Source organism: Larus michahellis, chromosome 3 (genome assembly GCF_964199755.1).
Source record: "Larus michahellis chromosome 3, bLarMic1.1, whole genome shotgun sequence".
Classification (NCBI taxonomy): Eukaryota; Metazoa; Chordata; class Aves; order Charadriiformes; family Laridae; genus Larus; species Larus michahellis.
In genome coordinates, this window is record NC_133898.1 from 70577334 (window position 1) to 70603429 (window position 26096).

A 26096-nucleotide genomic window follows, 5' to 3' on the forward strand; every position below is an offset into this window, starting at 1 on the left:
TTTTTATGTTTACAAATCGTAAAATGGATTTTTTTAAAAAAAAAAACTTTGTTGCACTTCAGTTTCCCAAAATAAAACAGTGAGGGTAGAAGACAAATATTATTTGCAAAGTGTTGACAATTTCTTTAGTGAGGTACACCACAAAAAAAATCCAAACAGTCATTTACAAGTGAAACATTTATAAGCCTTATTTCAGTCAAACAAATGTGACTATATTAAACCGAAGATTAGTCAGGCAACCAAAACATGTCTATCCTAAGAAAACTTTAATCAACAATTTGGACAACAGTTCAGCCAAAAGGATTTCATTAGTCAGAACCATTACATAGCCTATCCTACATCCCAGACAGAATAAGCCATTAAGATGTATTTGTAAGATGTGTCTTTATAGCCTGTTTTTTATTTATATGATGTATTTAATACCATCTTTTGAAAATCTTAGCGAAGTCAGCTAGTTGGAAATGGGAAATGAATGATCTTCAGGTGATGACTAAAGTCCTTTGGCAAAACGGAGTAGGGAAACTTCATGTACTGCCTTTGCCTATAGTACAAGTGGTTTTTTGCACCACATATTCTGATCTCTACAACTTTTGCAAATACCTTATCCCCACCCCCACCTCCCCCAATACAGAGGTCTAAAAACCTTCACTGCAAAGTTTCCTGGAACAAAATATACACTTTGAGGCAAAGACTGTTCAATATTACTTACCAACAAGAATAACTTTAAAAAAAAATAACCCAAATCTAAAAAAACTCCTTAGAAAGGGACTTTACGCAACTGTTTCTGGTTTGGCATTTAGAAGTAAACCAACTGTTAAGTACATGTTTTGGTTGTCTGCAAATCCAGCTACTGACCCCCTCACACATGTAAAATTAAACTTGGCAAAATAGACCATTGCCACAACTAGGGAGACTGACCATTTCGCTTCTCGTATACTCGACACATGCTGAAACTCATATAGTTAGCGATATGCCCTGGCCTCAGGGAAGCAAAGCAAGACAGACCATGTTAAACTGCACTCTCTTTGGAACAGCTCCAGTGAAATCCCCAGACAAACTGACCTGAGCTCAGTTCTGAGATATATCAGCAATTTCCATAACTTCTTCCTGTGGGTAGCCGAGGTTACACTTGCTACTTCAATAATGTGCTACCAATGAGCAAGCAAGCCTAGGATGCTCAAGTTTTGGCCCTGCCAGTGATTCGCGTTGGCTGTGGCCAAACAATATGACAAGGGTGTTTCACAGCTCTTGGATAAATACATATGCCACAGTCACATCCTGACTCCAAACTGAAGGAAATGCAGTGGTAATTACCTCCTCCTATAAACTGGCTTCTATGGAAACATAGCGCAGACAACACAGGCTTGCTGTGGTCTAGCAGGTTCACCAGTCTGGATGGTCTAGAGTCCAGCACTGAGGACCACACTGCCAAGCTGACCTGCCTCACCACAGGCAAGTTAGACCACAATTAAAGAAAAAATAAAAGAAGAAACAAAAGGAAAAAAGACAAGAAAGTCCCCTTGAAAAATCTAAACATACTGCACAGAAAACTTTCTGTCCCCCCACGTACAGACACTACTGCCTATATACAGCCACCAAGCATAGAAGTTAAAGCTTTCTTTTCTGATAAACGTGCGTAAAACCTCAACAGTAAGCATAATAGCAGTCCTCAAATAGACAGGAGAGATCTACAAAGAGGAAAGCAATCAGCTGCTCTTCCACCTCAATGAAGACAGAACAAATAGTAATAGGCTTAAAGTACAACAAAAGATACCAAGACATCAGAAAGACCATCTAGCTAAGCACTAGGTTATGAGTAGGTTAGCTTCAGTGGGTTTGAATTCTCAGAGTATTATTTCACTCCTAGAACAGGGGAAAGAACTAGATCGCTCCTGAAATCTTATAGCCCCTTAACTTTATAACCCTATTAAATAACAAAGAACACAGTCTTGGAAAGACTTAGGTGTGTAGTTAATTTTAAGCATTTGTTCAGTCTCATTGATATCAGTGGGATTTCTTAGATTAAGCACCTCATTGAACACTGCATGGTCTTTTGTCTATTCTGCACCACAAGAATAAACCTGACTAAAACCAAACCAGAATAAAACCAGCCATTTGAACCCACAAAACATGCTGTTTTAATATGCACAGAATCAGAATTGATATCCCAAGGCCTCAAAATGAGCACTGAGCTAAAGTCACCTGCACTCCTGCCTATCCCATAGAAAGAAGCGGATTGTTTAGAGTTGTTTGTTTTGGGAGAGGCTTGTGTGCTAATAGTCCGAGATGAGCCTACAGTCAACACTGTTTGATTCAACTTTGACCACACATCACCCTTTCCTGGGCTGGGTTTTATTGCAACATTTCTGGTTTTGCCAGGATTAAAACAATTTTAGTAGAGTAACCACGTATCCCTTTCATACGCTGAACAGAAATAACAAACAAAAAACCCTAAAAACAAGTTAACCGACAGGAGTTGCTCTATGGTATTTATGCCATTAACTTTGACGGTGGATCTGCACAAAGCTCTTGCTTGTTTATCCACCCCTTGTGGGTAACGCTCCCTAATCTTGCATTAGGGAAACCAGCATCCTAGAGTCAGTTCCCAGCACATGGTCCTGAATGGTTCCTGACCTCAGAACAGGAGTTAATGACAAAAACTTCCAGAACCGCCTGGCTGCCACCCTCCTATGTGGGGGCTCACTGGGGACTTGGACTCCAAGCTGGCCAGAAGCTTCAGTTTCTGTCTCGATGAAGGTTCTGAAGGGTCAGCATTTGTTACTGCTCTGAATCTGAATGAAAAGTGCTCGTTTGGTATAAAAATATTCCAAAAGGAAACGTATTTCATTTGACAGTATTATAACTCCAATGAATAAATATAGCATGATTTAAATATCTTAAGTCAAAAAAAAAAGTAATGACATAAGAACAAAATGAAATGTTTTTACTTTACTAGAAATATCCCCAGCACACTATAATTTCAAAATCATCAAAATGAAAATAGCTTTGATTTCACTGACACTTTTCAAACAAGGACATAATTGAATTCAACTCATCCCCACAACATATCTACAAACTCTTTTCCAGTGGAATACTTTTCAGTCAAGAATCTTTAAGTCACTTCTACAAATAACTTATACATGCAATCACAGTTTGCATTCAACCTTAGCTTTAAAGTTGATTTGAAGATCCCACAGCAAAAGCAGTACAAGAAATGCAGGCTTTTTTCCTGGCTGGGAGCTTTGCTGGACTATTTGAGCCTGAGTGCTGATGCCATGAATTACATGAGTCATTCCTCACACAGTGCATACATAACTTGCAGGAGCGGACCCAGTGTGGAGCTGAGCCAGAGAATACAAGGATCCCATGGCCTTTTACACCTTTTAAAGAAAGTAGTTCAGACAGCTTGCAAATAATGCTGTCCCATTGCTGGTGAGACTGGGACAGTGATCTGCCCACATTTTGCAGCTCTAGGGCAGGAACAGGCAAGGAAGTGGAAAGGTCTTTAGAAATGACCAGGCATGGAGGCAGTTTTAGGAGCCTGAGATTGCTGGATGGGTCCCAAAATATTTGATACAGCGAGCATTGGAGCACATGTGACAATAATGAGGTGGGCACAAGGCAGAGCTGCCCAGAGCACACACGTCTGTGGGAGACAGCGGGGTTTGGGAATAGGCATGTCTTGCAAGTCAAGCAAGTGGTGGGGTACAGCAGTGCTGCTGGGACAGAGCAACCTGATCTGTTAGTAAGCACTACCAAATGCCAGCTGAAGAGGTGTCCTCCTCTGTCTGGCAGCTGCTCTTACTGTGGATAAGAAAGGCAAGCAGGTCCCAGGAAGGCGCGGTAGGGAAAATAATCTCAATAATGAAACGTAAGCAAAGAGCAGAGCTATGCAAATATGCAATATCCTCACCCTTTCGGACACTGAGGTTCAGTAATGTCCTCACACTCTTCTTCAACCCAGCTTGCCTCTCCTTAAAACAAATGAGTGCAATTTATTTTTTAAGACAGAACATTCTGATCGATAAATGCAAGGGTTGTTTTTTTTTTTTCATTTTACTAGATGCTTTTAAAGTTATATTATGTCCTTTCTCCTTTCATACAAATATATGTACATATATGAGAGACTGTAGGAACTTGTTGAGGATATTTACCTTTACAAACAGCATGATAATTGACACAGCAATCTTTGTTTTCCACACAATCATCTGAACAGGAACAATGATATTCTGGTCGCCTTTTCTCTCCACACCTGAATTTATTGCAGGTCCATATGTGGGCTAAAAAACAGATGAGAAAGAAGGACAATGATTAATCATAGAATAGTTTGGGTTGGAAGGGGCCTTTAACAGTCATCTAGTCCAACCCCCCCTGCAATGAGCAGGGACATCCCAGTGTAAGTGCAACTTTAATAAACTGAGTGTCAAGTTGTGTCTCAAATGTGTACACGCTGATATCTCATACATGCATAATATTGCAAGCTTTGGCACTTTGGAAAATAGAAACACCCATGGCTAAATAATCTAAGTGCATAGCCATCCAAACACAATTCTGCAGCATATGGTTATAAATAGCACAGATCAGAAAGAACCTTTTTTACAGGCCTCCTTAAATATGGTAGTTTATGTGAGTTTAATCTGGTAAATGCATACTATAAAGGAGCTCCCAAACAACTCCCCCAGAAACAAACCAAACTTAAGTCGAATTTGGAATGCCTAGAAAACACTGAGCAGCAGCAACTTATCCTGACTTGCACTGAAGTCGCAATGGATTTTACCAGTTGCTGTCAAGCACTCCAGCTTCTTTCAGCACCTCTTAGGCACAGGCATCACTCTGCCACTCTTTAAGACTGCATACATAAGCTCGCAGGAAGAGGAATACCTACTGAATTCAGCTTCATTGCTGGTTTTGGTAGAGATTCCCCCCCCCGCCCCGAATCATATTGATTTTTCTGAACAGAATATTCCAATACATTGTACCATTTGAAGATGATCATTTTGTTATCAGTGGTAAACACAAGTAGATCCTTTGCAGTCAATGAGGATAAACATGAATGAATTTACCAACTGAGTGAACACTTAAGTGAAGGTCTTAAGAGACACGAAAGCAAAATCTAAATGTTTGAGTAGAGGACAAGCAGTGATCTTCATACATGACTTGCAATTAGAAATCCCTGAAAGCATTCTCAGGAGGTTAATCTCACTTTCAGGAATACTGAACTTAGTAGATCTACTCACTGCTGTGAGAGACAGAGGAATCTATTATGGCTCCAGTTACATGATACTATTTGAAAATTAGAATTTGATTCCCCACCGATGTTAAGACTAATTAATTTCAAAAAACAAGACCAAGCAATGAATTCCCATTCTTAGTGCTGAAACAGACTCTCCAGTCTGTTTTTAAGGAATTCTTTAAACTGAGGGAGCGTGGTGTAATGAAACAAAGTGGAGCATAAATCCCATGCAACTATTCTATAAGCAAAAGCCTTTGTGCAATTTAGAGGACCTTTCAGTAACAGTCAGTTGCAGCAGGGCTCTGAGCTCAGTTTAATCGTTTGGTTTTAAAAGTCAACATTGGAATATTTAATTTCAGGGCTATACTATGTTGATAAATTTTACAAATACACACAAAGAGGAGTGGGAATAAAAATAGTTAATTGAAAAGAATGCTGCATATGAAGCATTAAGGCAAAACTAAGTTAGAGAAAACAGTCAAGTTCTGTCTTTAGTGTTATTACCAGCACTAACATCTTTCCCTGTAAAATTTCTCCATGGTACTTTTCACACCTTTGCCTATCTGACCTTTGCTTTCTGGCAAATCATGAAAATTGCTCCTCATTTCGCAATCATTCTCCACCAGTGCAATCTGTTTTGTCACCCTGCCTTGTCCCAAAGGCCAGCACATGACCCTTGCTTCACAGTCAAGCTGAGGATAACAAGGCAGAAGTCCTGAGTAGCTGGGTAAGGAGAGACGGCAGCTTTCACAGAGCTGCTCTGTCCTTCCCCTTTTTCATGCAGGCGATGACAGAAAGATACAATAAGCAGAATGCACTCCTATTCTTGGCATGCTTGAGAACATAGCTGCCCCTGACACGAGGGACAATGCAGGTCACTATTCTCTCACCCCCGGACAGAGAACAGAAGGCTGGCTGAGACCTCGAAATGCCGTTGTTCCTCCTCTTTCTGAGGGGGAGGGCAGCAGCACGGTCCCTTGCAGCCTTTCTCCCCACAGGAGCTGCAGGAAAGCCAGCCTACTGGTTGTGTCAGCTCCTACATAGTCCAGCTGGGTGAAACACAAGCTTTGTTTGTGTACAACAACAGCTGCACCAGAGCCCTGATGCTTCTGCTGGAGTCCCCAGTACGGCCATCACCACCATTGCAACTCCACCCATGGCTGCAATGGAAGGACCACAAAGAGGGGGGAGACCACTGGCATGAGAACCACCCTGCTGTTCAGCAGCCCCCCTCTGAACTCACAGCCCATCTGGAAGAAGTCAGGGGTTACGGCCACCTGGCCACAGGAGTACTCATTCGCCGAGCTGTCCCACTTCACACAACAGGAGAGAGTTTGCCCCCACAGCTTTTTTCCATCCTTACCTGGTTGTATACAGGTTTCCTGGTAATCTAAGCAGCAGTTCCCAAGCTTGACACAATCTCTATCACAACGGCAGCTTCCAAAGGTCCTTTCAAAGCAACGACCTTTGCAGGTTTTCACTGTAATATTGGATAGTGTTAGATATTAGTGACTGAGCCCAAACCAATCAACATGCAAAAGAAATTAATAAGGTCAGCATGTGGAATGATACAGCTGGTCATTCCACAACTTACAGGATGCCTGCAAAAACAGCAACAGCCAAGGGAAAATGAAAGTCTTGATCCAACTAAAAGTTTATTTTCTCTCATTAAATAAAAATATTTTTTTCATCATATTGAAAAAAGGGTCCTGTTCTGTTTTAGCAGGAACATGGTGTTTCATTATTGGCAGAAATAAGTGAAACAAAAGACTATAATTCTAGTTGCGATTGTCCCTGCCTTCCTGTATCTCCAGAGGATATAAGTGCAGTCATTCAGAATACGGAAGATCTCCGTTGGAGGAAATCTGAACGTAGGTTTTCAATAAGGGTGCCCTAAACAGTGAAATGCTTTTGCAGAGAACGCTGATCTGCATTTTCACATCTGACAATGTCACACTCTCTATAAACAATTAAACATTAACTAGAATTTAGGCTGCTTCGCCTATGCTTGCAACTCTCCCATGCTCCTGCCCTGTTTGAAAGACTGTCTTCATACAAGTCAGAGGACCTGAAGAAGCCCCAGTTCCACATCCTGCTGTACCATGGTTAATGTACTGTCTCAAGACACAGGAAGGGCTGTACCAAACCAGACGCAGGAGATACAAACTTGAGTTTACTGCTCACTGCACTAATTTTTGTTCAGTTTTAACATAAAAACCCACAAAAAACCCACAACCAAAAAAAAGGCATAGCATTCTTCCACTAGACTGGTGTTGCCTGGGAAAAAAACAGAAACCAGTGATGCGAAGCGTTAACAACACTTAAGTAGTTGGTTAGTCTGTTTCATCCTGTGCAATCACCAGAAGAGAGTGAGGTAAATTCTTCAGTGTTTGGCTCCTCAAGAATCTTGAGGTGTGTGATATTAGGAAAATGAGATAATAATGAGCCAATACTGCAAAGCTGTAATAAAATGAGAAAAAAACCTAGACAGATTCTAGTGGGAAATTAACAGTCTGAATTTTAGTTAAAAACATTGTAGGACTGTTTGTTAAACAGGTCAACTCTGAAATTATTCTAGATAGTTGTTCCCAAAGTGAAGTTTGATTTCTTAAAATATCTTTCATAACATTCTACCTGAAGAAACTTCACGACTCAAAAAACCACATATTTTTCAGGACAGAAAACAGCCAGAGGAATTCCACAAGGAATATTTTCAGACTACAATTCTAACCAGTAAGAAAATAACTTTTTTTTCTCCCCCCATAATTGACTGGAAAAGATGAAAAACAAATGTTCCAGGACAGCATGAAATAGAAATTGTTGGGTTTTTTTTTTTTTTTTATAGTGAACTGAGTCAAGCCAGCCATGTGACATCACCACAGTGATGGTTGGGATACACGGAAGCTGCCAGACCAGACACGGAGTGCCAGGATCAGTTTACCTCTCAAGTGAGTACACACAAGTACTGAGTACACCTGAGATTTACTTCCTGGTATTTTCATTCCCCTCTAACTGAAACTGCTTCAAGCAATGCATCCAATCCACTTCCTGCAGCAAGAAAGGGTGGCATGCTGATAATATCAACATTAATTTACACCAAAAAAAAAAAAGGAAGAGAATTTCTTAGAAACATTATTAAATAAAAGGCATATTAGTTACCATCTTTTGAACAGCTAGGCTTCAGGCCAAATATACATCCTAGGATTGTTGTTAACATGCAGACACAGAGTACCTGTGGGGCAGGAAGGAAAAGAAAGTTATCTTAAATGACCGCTGAATGGTTCTGAAAGCTCTCATTTTCTCTGTAATACTATACAATCATACGAAATTGATAAATTGATTAGGTAGCTTATTTTACTGCTTTCACAAGCAGTTTTCACTCACACAAGTAGTTATGCTGTTTGCAATTAGTTACTGGTGCATGAACATGAATATTCTCAAGACTGAGTCTATGTATTTCATTTCTTACCAAGTTATTTAATGTAGTCATGGTGACATATTTCTTTCTCACAAACAAAAAATTAAGATGCTTATGGTTACACGATTTTATAGAAAACTTTCTTTGCTCCACTTCTTTCTGCCTCCTAGGTTGTTCTAAAGTGAAGTTTCACCATTAAAACAGACGGCATGGCCCTTAAGTGATACCTATAATTTTCTTAGGCAGGAAAATCTTTTCCCACTTCCTAGCACCCAGTTCATACTAGATGTTGGTCCATACCATGGTAAGCAACTGTGGGATGTCACATTAAACTGACCACAGTGTCTTACACTGACCAGAAGCTATGGCCATGTTTATTTTGGATTCCAAATGCATTCAAGTTACCAAACAAGCACCATATTGTCCTCGTCCAGCATTTTAGGGCAAGATCTAATGCCAACTCAAATACAGGGAAAGATTCCCTTTAACCTCATTGAGTAATCGGACTTGGTCCATAAACTCTTTAGGAAAAGTGTTTATATTATCAATGCATATACAGTAAAGAGTCCAGGAATGCCAACAATGAGCTTATGATGGCTATTCTATTCAAGTGCAGAGTATAACAAGGTAGTTTGCCTGAAGTCCTAAAAGAGAAGGCACTGTAATCACACAGACTTTCTTATTCAGAAGCATTTGGAGATGTATGGGTAAGAAAGAATGCATGTCACCTTGCTGGTCATTGTTTTCTGAGGAAACATTGCTTTCAAGCAATACTTCAATAATGTTACACATATGACTACACGAAGTCTCTCCCTGTTTCCCTCTTCCACCATCAGCAAAAGCTCCCGAGTCAGTCTTTTGACTATGATGCCTGAATCGTGTTGTGATGTGGCAAAAGTCAATCCCATTTTAAAATGCATCTAATTATTTCTCAAGCTTACTTTTTTTAAAGACTGCAAACACTTGAGTAAATAAAACCTGTTTGTTTTGTTTTAAAATATACAGTTCACTATACAATTTTTTTTTCACTAAGCAGTTAGTAAAGACAGTAAGAAAGCAATTTCTGGAATGTCTAGCATTGAAATTCAGATATTATCTGGATTTTTGCAGTGCAAGTTATCACAAACCATATTCATCAATACCAAAAAACATTACATATGTAGCAATCATAAAAAAGGGAGTTAAAACTGGACCTGATGAAACTTTGGCCTAGAATTCCAAACCAGGCAAGTCTGTAATCTTAGAATATTCAATGCAATGCCTAGCAGAAAAATAAGTACTTTGAGTTCAAATCTATCTTTGAATTGATAGGGAAAGAAGGAAGATATAGAGGAATGAGGAAAAAGAATCTGGCATTATCAATGCACCCAGATACACTACAACTGATAGAAAGTTGCAAGTCTCCATTAACCCAACTGTCAAGAATGAAAACCAACTGCAGAGCTCTGTACTTGCCTTTTTTTTTTTTTAAGCCGCATACCAACATGTGCGGTATCAACAGTATTACCTTCCACATAATTTTTCTGGACGTTTGAAATCTTCCATATGAAATACAAACTAGATAAGGGCACATGCACAGCATTTCAGATGCACAATGTCAAAGCCCAGGAAAATTAGTGGAGAGAGCAAAACCTGTTATTATCCTTTTAACTTCTATATTATTATTTGGAAATTACAAATTGATTCATTTGTTTTTAAAAAGCCAACTTGAGAACATTTTATTTCAGGGTGACAATACTTTGTTCCTCTACTCCCACCAGGCCCTGCTACTAAGACAAAAGAGTAGAACATCCTCTGACATGTAACCACAAACACACTTTAAAATTAACAAAACCCACACATACTCTATCTGCAAGATCGTTATTCCCATATCTTCACACAGCTACATGACCCATGGGACTTATGCCAACTGAGTCATCCTTATAATGAAAACACATTGCAGTGCCACTAAATGGACTATTAATATTCCCTTATGGCACATCAGTGTAGGTAACGCGTGTTTAAAAACCAGGAATTTAATCGTAACACCAAATTAATGTAAAAATAAAATTTAAATAAAACACACTCCAAAGTGGTAGCATTATAATATTTCACAACTAAAATTGGTAAATCCTCACAAATAATTCCTGAGATTTTGGCCCCAAATGTTACAAAAAAAAAAATCAGTTTTGTACTGTATTCCAGATTTTCAGTTTTACACTTCCATGAACATAATTAATTCCAACAAGAAAAAACACGAAGGGATTATGTTCACTGAGGCATATGAATGTTCTTTTCAGTAGGAAATACTACAAAATGGTAATGCTACTTGATGCAATAGTGCAACTTGCCTTTCCTGCAAGCAATACTCTGGAAACCTCATAGCGTCACAAACCACAGCATACTACAAATGCTCTGTGTCTCTACTACAAATCAGTTCTGCTCTCAAATTTCATATATATACACACAAGGGAAACTATGGTCCAGGTCCTTACCTGGCACACTATGTCCACCTAGAACAAATGAAGATCTGGGAACTTCTATTGAGTCATTACATTCAAGCCTTTGCTTTCTTAACATTATTCCCACTAGCTCAAATTTTAGTCTTAAAAATGTTTTACTGCGAGATACTAAAGCTTCTCTGCCTTCCCCCCCCCCCCCGCCTTTCTTTCCCCTTCAATGCTTAATAAAGAAGCTTCACAAAAACGGTAAGCTTAGAGATAAAGCATTTGACAGTGTTCTGGGACAGCCAAGTCTAATCTAGTGGACTATACCATGTAATTGCAGCTTAATGTTTAGGGCTTTGAATCAAAGCTTTATCTTGAGCCTGAGTGATTTCAGTCATGTGGATATTATCCATGCAAATAGCACAAATGTTCAGCTGGAACAAAGTGGAGCAGCTAGTACTGGCCAACAGCAGCAGTAGTCCTGACTAGACACGGCAAGAGGTGTTACACTAGTAGTTGACCTATTGTTGGTGGAAAGGCTCCGAGATCATCAGCTCTGCAGATGATGAGGAATATTCAAGCTAGCTTTAAAGATTGCCCAGGTACAGAAAGTCATCTCACTGTTGCAGCCCAGATGTGGGCTAATTTACTTTGCTTCTTGCTATATGGGACCTCACTGCAGCAGGTAGGTTATTAATATTACCTGAACTATTTTACGTACAGGTAGCTCAGGTTTGGGATGCTGCAGCCTGCTGTGTAAAGATTATATATTTTTTTAATCTATATGAAGACAAGTAGCTGCACACGTAGTTTAAGGTTTACTGTCAAGAACTTATTAGAACCCTGCAGCATCCTGCTGCAAACACCACTCAAATCTCTTATCTACTACCACACTGTCAACTTAACGCCCACCTTCAAGGTTTAGTTTGTCTTTTACACAAAAGGAGAAAATCCAACCTGTTCTCTCTCTGCCCCATATTCTTCCTCTCAAAAGAGAAAGCAAGAATTGAGAAAAAGGCGCAATTAAGAAAGAATAGGGGAACCCAACACTTAGTAGGATGGCATATAAAATTAAAGAACCTGGCCTTGTTATACATAGAAGTAGCACATGAACTTTTTATGGTCTGTAACTTGAGAGATTGGTAGGACAAAGCGTCAGATTTTATTTTAATATTATACCTGGGAAAAGTTTTTAAACCTACATAGTAAAAACTGCAGTGAATAAAATGTTCCTTTTTTGTTTTAAATATATTTTTTTTAGAAAGTTTGTTTTGGAATCAAAAAACATTGTCATCTAGGGATGAATCTCTGTCCCATCACTACTTCCTTTACGTGGGAGGAAGCAATAAAAGCTTTGCTTTGTAAACATCATAGTGGTTGGGAATAGGTGGTTGAGTGTCTGGAAAACTGCAATCCCAGAAACATTTCAAAAGCCTCTTATTTTGAGCTGGGCAGATGGAAATGCGATAATATAGTTAGAGAGAAGAATCATTTCCGTCACTCATCTCTAGAACTGCATCTGAAGAGAATTTCTCATCAGTGATTTCAGGGAGCTGGTGGAAGGGCCACAGAACCAGCAAGCACGCAGGCTACAGACACTAGATCACAAAGAGACTGGTCAGCTGTACAGGTATTAGTGGCATACAAAGAAATTTCTCACCAGTCTTAGCTACTGTCACCTTTCCTAGCGTATTTTTCTCTTCCTTTACACAGCCAATGCTACTGTCCCTTTCTCTTCACTCTTCCCTGGCTTTTTCCATCTCCCCTACCCCCCCTCTAATCTTCTATTCTGCATTTCCTTTGTCAAAGAATGAATTTATATTTCTCTTAGGGAATAATCATTCTGAATTAAGTTTCTTTCTGTGTTGATCTTCCTTACTTTTTGCCTACCATGTACTCAGTTCCTTTCCATCTTCCTTTCTTCATTCCTGGTGTTCCATGTCCAACAAAACTTGTCACTCCAAGGTTTAAGGCACATCCATTAACAACCATGCAATTAACAAAGAAACAATGCAAAGGAGTGGTTTTCCATTCTAATCTCTATAATTGACTCTCACCGTTGTGTCATGCCTATCCAGGAAGGGATAACGTCTAGGCTGGGTCTGTAATGCCAATATTACAAAAACCCACAGAATTTTCCAAAACCACTGGGATCCTTGAAGGGCATACTATGTTTTTACTGTTTTGTGCGCCTAGAATAGATGACTAACGACCTGGACCTTAACACTGAAATACCATTGAGAAAGAATTTCATCTGCAAAAGTGTAAAGAACATAGTAATAAATAATGAATTTCAAGCAAGAACAGAGTCATCCTCTGTCTTTAAAAAGGCATTGTTAAAAATGCAAAAAGCATACCATACATAGAAAAAAAACCTTATCTAGGCTTGTCAGGGGCAGTGGAACACTTACTCATGCACGTAAAGTTATTTTTAAACAGGGATAACCCCCCTCAACCGCTAAGGTTTTTTTTCAAAAGCAGGGGATACTTTATAAAGTTTATTAAACTGAACAGAGGTGGATACTTCACTCACAGCAGCACAGCTACACAGCTAAATAAATCACCAAAAAAAAAAAAGTTATCAGCACTGAAAAAGCGCACCACCTCGTTCTTGCACCACTCATCTCTTCTTTCCACATTTGTAAATATTTTTATGTTCTTCAAAGACTTGCTTCTGTTGATCCACATTCCACACCTAGAGTCCAGGAGGAGGAGGAGAGCTACTGAGGCTCTCAGGTTCTGGTTGTCCTGAAACGCTGAAGGTGACTGAATTATCCAGAAGTCAGTGGATGGTAAAGTTGGAGCTTACATCCAAAGCCTTTTTAGAGCTAAAAAGAAGATTTATTCTAAAAATGTATAGGGATTATTGGTTTTCCTCTCAAAGCAGCACACAGAAGATCTATTCTTGCTGTTTCTATTGAATGTTCTCAAGACTGTTATTACATACTCTTGCAACCTAAGGTCATCCAAAGGACAAGAATGTTTTAAAGGTAGCTCAAGCCACAGCAAGATATTACAAAAAGCCTTCATGGAGCTTACCAAAGAGTGATAACTGTTCATTCAGCAGGGAATTACCAGTAGAAGACATTATCATATTATAGCTTTCTAAATACCTTCCAAAACTATTCAAGCATCTGGTTTTTAACAAGAAAGAGACAAAAAGATAAAATACAGTTAACATCTGTCAGTTAGGATCTAAAATATTTTTTTTATTTGTTGCTTGTCCAACTGTATAGGTGCATATTCTCCTGGAAGACATTAACACATGATCTATTATTAAAGCACACACATTTTACCACTGACTGTTTTGGTTTTCAATGTATTTTACACCATGGGAGAATTTAGAGAGAAACTAAAGTGCAACTATATGCTAGACAAAGAGAAGAGGAAATAACTTCTGGTTAAATTCCCCCAAAACAGATAGCAGCTGACTCTGCTATTTAATGAGCAGATAGGTTTTTGTAAAAACCTGAAGATAGACAGGACTGAAAACAGTAAATATTGTACTTCCAAACACAATTCTTTTGTTCAGCACAGCATACTATGAACACCAAACAAAGACCACCACATGCCATCTGCTTTAGTGGCAACCATATATGGATGCATGGTTACATAGAAAGAGAAGAAACTGCCAGTATTACGTAAACCCAAAACTGTTATCCAAAAAAGCTGCACTTGACACATGAATAAAAGCAAAACTGGAGAAGAAAATACGACCTTGAGCCATCTTCATGCTCTTCCTATTCCAAAAATCCCTTTTCAAGAATAAAGCTAAAGCTGCTCCAACTTATAGTACTGTCATGAGAGTTGTAACGAGAACAGGGTAAAAAGGGGGCTGCTTCTACTGGGTACTGATAATACCACCGAATATATCCAGTAAACCTATATTCACCTCCATTTTTCCATGGCAGATGTTGTTGTTACTGCCACCATGACAGCAACATTAGACTGAGCAGGAAAACACAGCAACCTTAAAGAGCAAGTGAAGAAATCCTGTAAAACATTGTAAGAATATAAGGAGTGTCAAAAATTGCAGAACCGCAAAGTGGTACAGGAAAAAATGGGACAAATAAGGTTTCAAAGCTATTCACCATGGGTCTTTATTAAGCACATTGATATTGATCACAGGCACAACTTTAGCCCTGAATCCTTTGGCCATTTTCCAAAAACGAAGGCCAGGGCTGACAGAGAGGCCATTATTTACCTCTGCACCCTTTGAATATAGCCTCTCAGAAAACAAAAGGCAGACTATCAGATTTTGATGCTTCACAACATGGAAACGTATTTCAGCCAGAAGAGGACTCAAGAACTGGCCCACTTGATCATACCAGAGATAAACAGCACAATGGAAGATAAATGGCTGGGTTTGACTATTGACTTTTGTGCAAGTAGCTATAACAACATCATACTTTTTGTTACTCTATGAACAACAAACACACACAAAAAAAACCTGTAACACAAACTCGTACCCAAATACTACCACATATTAGAAGGCATTTATATAGGTTGATTTGCCTATATGCCGTTACACAGCAGAATTGGGACAAGGTTCATGCTGACTTGAGTTTCTTCAGAAATGCAAATATTTCATCTTTTCTCATTACTTCCCTTTTCTCCTTAGCTAACTTATGCAGTGTTCAACAGTTAAACAATAGCTTATTTACCAAAATTCTTCACTTACACTACTTTCCTTTGCCCTCCACCAAATCCTGTTTACAATAAAATTCACTGCTGTCTTACAAGTATGCTTAAAGGAAACTTTTTATACAGCTGACCTGTGCAACACCTGTGCAGAAAAGAAAAATATACTTTCTGCACTGGAAAGCAAAAAATAATTTTAAGTTGGTTTACTTCCTGCCCTATTTTCAAAATAGCATTACAATATTGATCATTATAAAATAAGTTCTCTGATAGTCATACATATTACTGTTTCATTCAAAAAGAACACCACTACGATGCAGAACACTTCCAAATTCTGTCAGAAAGAACATTCTTTAAAACAAGTATTCATCCACTGCCCATAGCATATGGTCACAGTGATGTTTGCCAATGTATTAATTTCTATCACCAGCTCCAAGGTGAGAAACTTTTCATACCTTTCATGTTTTGAAAGCCTTTAATTTGCTCCAGTTATCCTTTCAGCTGAAAGCAACAAAAACGTAGCTTCCATGGGCAGTCAAATCAGAACAATTCACTCCTTGTGTAATTCTACTGATATTAGTGAAAGAATGCCAAGGAAAAATTTTAAAGAACAGGAGTTGGAAGGAAGCCTTGCATAATTTTTATATCTTTGGCCTTGCCTGCAATCTAACAGTTTTAGTACAGTAACTAAGTTGTTATGAATCCAAGTTAATAATTATCTCTACAGAAAATCTATCCATTCAAACTATTAATGCGTTCCTTATTATTTTAGTATCCGAGAGCCTTGCAGAACCACATGGAGGTGGTGTTCAGACCAAGAGCACACTCCCTCCCCTCCCAGGAGTTTGGCTGCCTGTGCTTGGGGCCGTACATGTCCTTGGGGCCATACTCTACCATACTGTTTCAGCTGTTTAGAGCACTGTTTGGGAAACCTCAACCAGCCTTCAAGACAGCTCTTCAACAAAAAGCTGGAAGAAGCCTCAGCAGAGTCACCCACCACCTTGTTTTAGCCATCTCTTGCCTCTGTCCCCTGCAGACACACTGCAGTCGTGTCCATCTTAGCCAGGCACTCTATTGACCTTGACCCTAACTCACAGGCTTTACTTCCTTCCTTGACCTTGGACCTGCCTCATCACTATGTACTCATCTGGCAATCTAGACTATCAGCTGAACCTGGTTAGCATCTCCAAACCTGCCTTGCTCAGGTATGGTGAGAGTATCCCTTTTCAATGAGGCCACTGCCCATGTCTGCCTTGTTGACACATCTGGATAGTTTTACCTTCTCTTTCAGCAGGACCTGCCCTCATCCGATGCCTGACAGGTAGACAAAGACTATTACCACAAAATTAAAGAAAGGTAAGGAAAACCCTAAGGCATGGATTAAGTCAGAGCTCTGAATGCTGAAGCAGGAAATCTGAGCACACATGACACCAATCACAACCCCAGTCACTCATTTGTTTTGCCTGAATAGACCAAATGGCTGATCCTAGCTCACTACAGCGTCATCTATCAGCAGATAGTCTACACTCAAATTCCTAGGCACAATGTGTATGTTTTCAGGCAGGCAACCAGCCATCAGTGTTGACAGAAGCCCCCAAGTCTCACAGCTGGGTGTACTTCAGCCTGCTCCAAGCTCTGCTCTCCAGCTGGAGTCCAGGAACCCAGAAGCATTCACACACTGCACTGAGGGGTGACTGAAACCTCCCACATGGCTTAAATCCTCCAGCTCAGCTACATAAGAGAGTATCTTGCAGCCTGTCCTAAACTCCACGTTGTTTTTTCTATGCTGAAAGCAATACCTAAACTACCCAGCTTAAAGAGAGCTGAAGTGTGCTTAGCAAAGTCGCAATCACACCTTAGACTGCTGCACAGATGCACCCAAAGTCAGCCTAGTTTGGCAATAGAATTTAAAATGAGTTTCAAGTACAATTATAAACAAAGGCAGTCCCTACTCTCCCTTGGTGAGGATTTTTATATAAGTGGAATTTTTTTTGTTGGGTGTATAACAAGAATTATTTGCAAAGTCTTTCCTGAAAAGTAAGTTGACTGAAGAGAAACATTAAAAGTTATAATGATCTTAAAATTAACCAAAACCCAATTTTCCTTTCGATAGATTAAGTTGAATAACAACATATTTATTATATTTATTTATAGTTATAGTTGTATTGTAATTAGATGCCTTTAAGCAATATCAGCAGCAAATGCAAAAAAAAAAAACCCATCTTCTGTCAAACATGAGTTTTTACTTTGTCTTCAGAATTCAAAACAAGCCACCATTGGAGCTGGACAGCTGTAATGTTGATGGAAGACAGGCAAGACACTGTAAAACGCAACATTTCCAAACATTGGAATAGAGTTTCCTACAAAATATTGAAATACTGGAGACCGGTCAAGAACTGCTTCAATATTTCTGAATCACAAGCTCTTCAAAGTCTATTTAAACTACGGCCATCCTCTCATTGTCATTTTTTACTTCATATTTCACCAAAGGATGTTTGATGCTAAAAAAATTATATCGCCTACCAGTTAGCTACTTTAATATTACTGTTAAAGCTGTGTTGAGTTTCTTGGAACACAAAAGTCCCATCTAAGCTCAATCCAACCCTCTTGCAGAAGGAAGTAATTTCAGCAAGGACTACTTTTACTTACTGAAAAAGGAAAAAATAGGCAAGGCACATAAAGCACTACAGTACAAAAAAGACTGAACTGGGATGATTTGCTGTGGGCCAGAAAAGATTAGAGGAAAGACTGAACGTGGCACCTAGGCCTCCCAAACTCAGGTACAAAGTACAGTGTCCTTGAATCCAGTGCTTAAGGACTGACTGATACCCACACCGAAGTCAGCTGAGGACAATAACCATGTTCCAAATCACAAGTTTTGGGCATGAACACTTTCCTGTCATTGTCTTTCCTCTTCTCACATGAGTTATGTTAATTCCCAAGCCTGCATGATGAGCAGAAAGTGAAAAATCCGTGAGTTTGGAACCAGCTTTCTATGCAGTCCTTCCTCCAGGAATCAAGACCACATTGCAGCAACACAGCAGAAGACAGAGGAGTTCACCCAGTGATCTCACACACTTCTCAGAAGCCCGAACCTGAGAGCAGAACAAGCCTTTGAAGGATCAGGGCCAACACACTAGTTCTCAACAAGTCTAACTCTTTTCCCACCGGCTCTCTCACTAACCGCTCCCCATCTTTCCTTCTCCAACAGCAGATATAGAAGAAAGATTAAGTTGACAAGTATATTAAATAAAATAATTCAATAGGTATTTTGCATCTTTTCCAGAGAAAGAATATAGAAATGCATTATTCCAAAAATGTACTAATCTATACAAAGGTTTGGGCATCCTCAAACATATTTAGGAAGAAAACCATGAGCATTAAAACAACAAAACAGGCATGCAATCTTCCAGACACCTACATAAGAAAAGGTTGTTTCCACACCTTCATCTCTATGGGGGAAGAAAAAATAAACTGAAGAAAAAACAAACCAAATAAAGAACCAAACAAACCTACAGCTGTCTCCAAAATCCTGACACAGCACACCCATCTTTCCCTGTTGAGCAGAAAGTCAGCAGCTATGGGTTATTTTGGAGGAAAGTGGTGAAAAGCTTTCAGGATTCTTAAGACCAGTCTCTTTCTTGACTCTCAAGACCAGTTGTTCCCAGAGTACCCAGCCCCCTGAGCAGGAAGACAGGGATAGGGAGCAAAATGAAGCCCCCTTAATCCAAGGGGAAATGGTTAGCGACCTACTACACAAGTCTATGGGATGGGATTCCACCCAAAGGTACTGAGGGAGCTGGCAGAAGTGCTCAGCAAGCCTTTTCCTATCATTTATCAGCAGTCCTGGCTGACTGGGGAGGTCCCAGTTGACTGGAAGTCAGGTTCTGCTTGACTAATCCGATCTCCTTCTATGACCGCTTAGTAGATGAGAAAAAGGCTGTGGATGTTGTCTACCTAGACTTCAGTAAAGCCTTTGACACAGTTTCCCACAGCATTCTCCTGGAGAAATTGGCTGCTCATGGCTTGAAGGGACCTACTCCGCTGGATGAAAAACTGGCTGGATGGCCAGGCCTAAATAGTGGTGGTGAATGGAGCTACATCCAGTTGGTGGCCAGTCAAAAGTGAGGGGAGACCTTATCACTCTCTACAACTACCTGAAAAGAGGTTGGAGAGAGGTGCTGGCCGGTCTCTTCTCCCAAGTTACGAGTGATAAGACAAGAGGTAACAGCCTCAAGTCATGCCAGGGGAGGCTTAGATTGGATATTAGGAAAAATTTCTTCACTGAAAGGGTTATCAAGCATTGGAACCAGCTGCCCAGGGAAGTGGTTGAATCGCCACCCCTTACGGTACTTAAAAGAAGGGTAAATGTGGTGCTTAGGGACAGGTTTTAGCAGTGGACTTGGCAGTACCGGGTTAATGGTTGGACCAGATGATCTTAAAGGTCTTTTCCAACATAAACTATTCTATGATTCCATATAAAATATCTTGATAGCCAACAGATGTCTCTTCTATAGTTAGATTCTCTCCTGACTGTAGCAATGCCAGCTATTAATTGACAAGAGATATTCTCCCTTGGGCTGCGACTGTCTCACTATGATTTATGGGGGTTTATGATTCAGATCTTACACACTAAACTTTATATAGAGATCAGTGGACTACTGGAAACAGATTTATAGAATCATAATGCTAGAAGGGACCTCAAAGCTGCATCAAAGCTGTATTCAGACCTGGCTGCTCAGGGCTTTCTCCTGTTGAATCTTGAAAACTTCCAAGGGTGGAGACAACACAACCTCTCTGTTCCAACACTTTATCCCTCTAGTGATTTCCCCCCTACTCTATTATCCAATAAGAAACTCTCTTGTTTCTGTTTATTGCCATGATCTCATTCTCCCACTGTGCACAACAGTACAAAGCCTGGTTCCCTCTTCTTGATGACATCCTCGGAGGTATGGGAAGGCTGCTGTTAAGTGTTCCTCAGGCAACCCATCTCTTCCCCAGGCTGAACAAGCCCAGGTCCCTCAGCCTCTCCTCACAGGAGAAGAGCTCCAGATCACCTTGGTGGCACTTTGCTGAACTTGCTCCAATTGAATTGATGTTTCCTGTGCTGGAAGGCCCCAGCCTGGACACAGTATTCCAGGTCGGAACTAACAAGTGCTGAGTACAGGGAAAGGAAAAAAATGTCTCTTGATTTACCAGACCCTGGATACAGCCCAGCACACTTAACTTGCAACGCTAGATAAATAGACAACCGAGATAAGTGCAGAGGCCCCCAAGGATGCTATCTTTATCATAGTATGCATCGCTGGCTTGATTTCGTTGATGGTTACAAGCCCTCTTCTCACCCACTTCCTTAATCTGATCCTCAAGGCTGATAAAGGGCTCATTAACCACCCAAAAGAAAAAGTAACCAAACCTACAGGAGTGCAACCACATATCCTGGATTGCTTCTCACTGCATCTGCACCAGCTGTAAGACACAGAGCAGCTTTCTGGGAGAACACACCAGGAGTTACGCTGTCCTAATTTTTTAAGTAAACCTGTTTTAATTCACAGGTATTATACAAGCTCTAGCTACCTTCTCAGGTAATTGCAAAAGCCAATTGAATAAAACAAAATTTCAGAAGACCATTTAGTGTTTGGCACATGCATGAAACACTAGTCTTAAAAAAAGACTCAATGAAAAGGGTACAAGAAAAAAATAATTCCAGACTTACAAAATATTTTTAGATGTATTGCTGCAGCATTTTTTTAAAACTTCACAATTTATTATCTTTATGGACTCTGAAATGCTTGAGTTACCCTTTAGAAGAGACTAGCACCCATTCAATGTCTCAGTCTGGACCTTACCTGGAATTTTTTGATAATTTTTTTCCAATCAGGAATTCTCAAATTGCAAAAACTCCTTAAGAAATTTTCTAACAAAAGTGCCAGTTTAAATGAGTTTTCCAGTTCTGACAAAGAAAGTCTGAAACTGTTGAAAAGAAACACTGTCTATTTTGTTACTTTTTTTTCACCTCAACGTTTCGACTGCTATAATTGCATGGAAATTTTTGTTTTAATGGAATGAGTGAATCAGACCAAAATGCAATGCCCGAGAGTCACTGGCAAGCTGGAATAGAAAGCCTCCAAGCTAAGGAAGAGTTACAGTGCTGCTGGCCAGGAGCATGCTGCTCAGTCACAGCAGCAGCGGGGGAGCCTGGAGGGACTACAAGCAGGAGACAGCTCGTTGGGCTTTGAGGGACAAAGGTACAAGCTCAGAAAATCGGCAAGACAGTAAATGAAAAGGTGTGCACAGAAGTTACATAAATGGATAAAAGGATCACCATCTCTTGCTGGATGTTTTCATTCCGTTGCCTTAGGGAAGTACCATGGGTTAGTAAATCCCTGTGGGCCTGGCCCACCACTTGTGGAATCCTTGTTGTGCAGGAGCAGCAGAAGAGCAACCTGCATGGTATGAAAATCTACAGCCAAACTTAAAATAAATTCTGCCACAGCAAACACTGCTAGAAGTGGAGGTGACTCTATACTGCTTCCTTAACTACCTACACCCTCCCTAAACCAACATATATTCAGTTAACAGCTAAGTACTGCCATGCAACACAAAGGCTTCTGGAGCAACCAACAAAACCCATGGGTAGAGTTCGCATGATACAACTTTTTGAACATGGAAACTCTGCAGTTCCTCTGGCTGGCTCATAGACGGAAGCTGGAAACACCGAGGTTTTATTCACAAACAGTACAGACTTCAATGGGTGTCAGGCACACAGATAGGAAGAAGGGAATGCAAGCAAGTCTGTGCTTTCCAGAAAAATGAAAAAACTTAATTCAAGTATTTTCTAATCACCAGAAATGCACTCATAAGTTTCTACAAGAAATGCAACATAAACTTACCTGAAACCAGATTTTTTTAATCTACTCAAAGGAAGCAACGCCGCATACAACTAGGGTAAATGCAGGCAAAGGGAGCCTACCTATGTCTAGTCACTTTTGTAGTTTCACATTGCCCAACCCAAAACACCAAGCAGATAAGTCTACTCACATCTTTCTTACATCAGAATGATACCATCAATGCATTGTAAATGCACTGGCTTGTGAGAAAGAACTTGCATTTCCAACTCCAGTTTTCCACTTTCTGACATGGCGTTTAGGTTAAACATATACTTGTTTTACTCAATCCAGTATCACCTGCAGTATTTAGAAAGCTTTTCAAGTTCTCCCTGAATATTCTAAATCATCCCAGTGTCTACAATAGCTAAAAACAATACTGCACGGTCATTTACGTTTAGAGGCTTTAAATTATTTTGATATAGATGACATATATTTCACTTTGACACTTCAGTTGGCACAGGATGACTGTTTTGCCAGTTCTCAGGGAAGAGCTATGGTTTGGAAAATAAGGACTTAATTCAGAAGAGTAAGTACCTGCAAACATTTTCACTTCTGCTCAACTTGTCTTTGAGTGGCCATGTATCTCTCATCATTTTGTTGTATTAGAGCCTAAAAAGCTCAGAGCAACAATACAAGGTTTTGGACAGTATATGATTATTTTTCACAATTGCTACATATTTCTAAGCCTGAAAAAAGCTGAGCTGTTTTCACCATCCAACTGCAAAGGCTTTTATGGCACAACCTAACCTCCCCAGGAGACAACAAAGTAATGAAACAAGCTACAAACTGCTACGTTTATTTAAGAGGACTTTCCCTCAGAACAGTTGCCAAAGAGACTTCCACATGGAAACTACCTTAGACCCTTACATGAATTTTGATATTTTTCTTATAATGTTCTGACAAACTTGGAAATGCAGCTTACCACCCTTTATGTCAGAAAAGTACAACCAACATGTAGTCACTATGATATGGTGGATGGTTCGTTTGAAACAGTAACCAGATAACAAAGCACAGGTAAATTTGGAAAGGCATCTTGATCCCTATGCTTTAATGCACTGGAAGACGACTACACCGCGGATATATAAATACACTTATGTAATAAAGTCTGCTGCAGTTCCACTGAAGGTTCCTTTCAAGAATGCTGCAGTTCTTTCACCTTGATAATGATTTTAGTCTCATAACGATTACTCCAGGCAGTCTGGAAAGCCTTAATTTTCACATCTCTACAGGGAGGATAATTATAATACAGCAGCGTGGCTAAAACTGGAAAGTGACCTACCTGCTAACAATGGCTTTGGCCACTGGGGCCTCTGAACGAGGGCTGAATGCTGCTCCAAGCAGCACTTGAAGACAAACTTTCAATCCAGAGTACTTCAAATTCAATGAAAAGAAAGTTTTTATACTTCCTCTGTCCTTTCAGCTCTTGAACTCTTTTTAGATTTTCCTGCAATATTGTCCTGCTTTAACCTGTTTTTGTCTTTGCTGGTGCGTCCCCTGTACCAAACAGCTAAAACCACACGATGGGAGATGGGACAACCATTAACACTACAAAAGAATCGAGTCGATTCAACTCTGAGCGCTGTCAAGAGAGTAAAAATGACGAGCACCCCCCTTTCAGGCAGGTTGCCGCCTATAAGCCATACCGTCGGCGCAGGCCCGCTGCCCACTCCGGAGGCGGGAAGGATGGCGCCGGGATCCCGCGGCACCGCTGCCCGGGGCATCCCGAGGAACCGCCGGTGCTCAGGGCGCTTTCCCACCTCCCGACGCCGCTCCAGACCGGCGGGACGGATCCTATCCTCGGGAGGCTCCGAAAGCCCCACCACGGGCTTCTGTCCCGTCCCCGAGGGGCCGGGGAGAGGCTTGTCCGTCCCCAGCCCCGTGGGGCGAAAACACCTGCCCTCAGCAACCCGCCGGCGAGCTGAGCCGCGGGGAAAGCCGCCCGCCCCGCGGCCGCCGCAGGCGGCGCCCCGGCCCTTACCAGGGAGAGCACTTTGTAGGTGTTGGGGTCCTTGCTCTTGCCGCCCGGAGCTTTCTCCGGCTCCTCGGCCACCTCCATGGCCGGCAGCATGGGCACGGCCGCAGCCTGCAGCCCGCCGTCGGCCGCCCCTGCCCCGCCGAGGTGGTCCTCATGGCCCTTCCCCGCTGCTTGCTGCCCGTTCCCCTGCATGGTCCCCGCCGCTCTGCCCTCTGCCCGCCGCCGCCGCGGCTATTCATAGCGTGGCGGCCCGGCCCCGCCCCGACCGGCCCGGCGGCCCCGCTCCCCCTCCGGCACCCCCGCCGGCCGCGGCCCGGAGTGGGGAGCGGCCTCTTCCCCGCCTCCCCTCCCCGCCCGGCCGCCCCCCACTTCCCGCCCCCTTCCTGCAGGTGAGGGCGGGCCGCGGCCTCCCCTCCCCGGGGGCAGGGCAGCGGGGCCCGGGGCCGGCGGGGCCGCTCGCCTTGGCACCGCGGCGCTCCGAAATAGCGGCCGGGGGAGGGCGCCGGGCCGCGCCGGCGAAGGGAGCGCGGAGAAAGTTTCCGCTGCCCAACCCCCGGCGCGGGAAGCGGGCGGGGGCGGTGAGGCGTCCCTTCCCCGGAGCCGTCACGGCGGCGGTACAGGTGTGCGCGGCGGGGGCGGGGGGTCCCGGTCCCGGTCCCCGTCCTGGTGCCGCCAGAGGCACGCAGCCACCCCCCCGGTGCGGGTTGTGCCCCCCGAGCTCTGCCCGCCGTGCCGCTGGTCTCCTCCGCAGGCCGAAGGTGCTGCTCTCCCTTCGCCCCTTCCCGTCCCGCTCCCGTCCACCGCACCCACGGCAACCCCCCCACGCTGGGGGGCATCGGGCCAGCCGGGTCCTCGCACACACGGGGCGGCTTCAGCGCCTTTCCAGCCGACGTTTCTCCTCGCTTGGGGTGACTTTGGGATAACCGCCGCCAGGCCAGGCCGTGCTCAGGGGGTGCTGCGACGTTAGAGTGACATTAGCGTTTGGGAACCCTTCGGGGTCTTGTATTTGGGCTCCATGGTATCGTTTCCCACTGCTTCTCACGAAATTCGGCCCTAAATTTGGCGAGGTGGAGGTGGGCTGTTAGCATTTTTACCCACTCTTTCTGCCCGTGGGGAAAGTCCCACCACAGTTCCTGACTGTAGGCACGGCTGTTCCTGCCGGCACTGTCAGCCTGCCGCCGGCACCAGGGAATATATTGCTCTTCATTTCTCTAAGAGATGTGGGAGCGTTCAGTAGCACCAAAACTCGCAAAGTATGCTTAAGCTTAAAATTGCTAAAAGTATCTCATTTTTCCATTATTTTATAGAATCATAGAATGGTTTAAGTTGGGAGAGACCTTAAAGATCATCCAGTTCCAGCCCCCCTGCCATGGGCAGGGACACCTCCCACTAGACCAGGCTGCTCAAAGCCCCATCCAGCCTGGCCTTGAACACTTCCAGGGATGGGGCATCCACAGCTTCTCTGGGAAACCCATTCCAGTGCCTCACCACCCTCACAGTAAAGAATTTTTCC

At 41.9% G+C, this 26096-nt stretch overlaps 1 protein-coding gene across 1 annotated transcript in view; it reads right to left on the minus strand.

The window, feature by feature from the left end:
• Positions 1-24841, minus strand: part of ENPP1 (ectonucleotide pyrophosphatase/phosphodiesterase 1) — a 59285-nt gene extending 34444 nt beyond the window's left edge. The window contains exons 1-5 of the mRNA XM_074580701.1: positions 24587-24841; positions 8393-8465; positions 6597-6713; positions 4155-4280; positions 3914-3974 (exon numbers count right to left, since the gene is read on the minus strand). Of these exons, the coding sequence (XP_074436802.1) occupies positions 3914-3974; positions 4155-4280; positions 6597-6713; positions 8393-8465; positions 24587-24775 (566 nt within the window). The 5' untranslated portion in view covers positions 24776-24841. The remainder of the gene's footprint in view (positions 1-3913; positions 3975-4154; positions 4281-6596; positions 6714-8392; positions 8466-24586) is intronic.
• Between the last annotated feature and the right edge of the window lie 1255 nt (positions 24842-26096).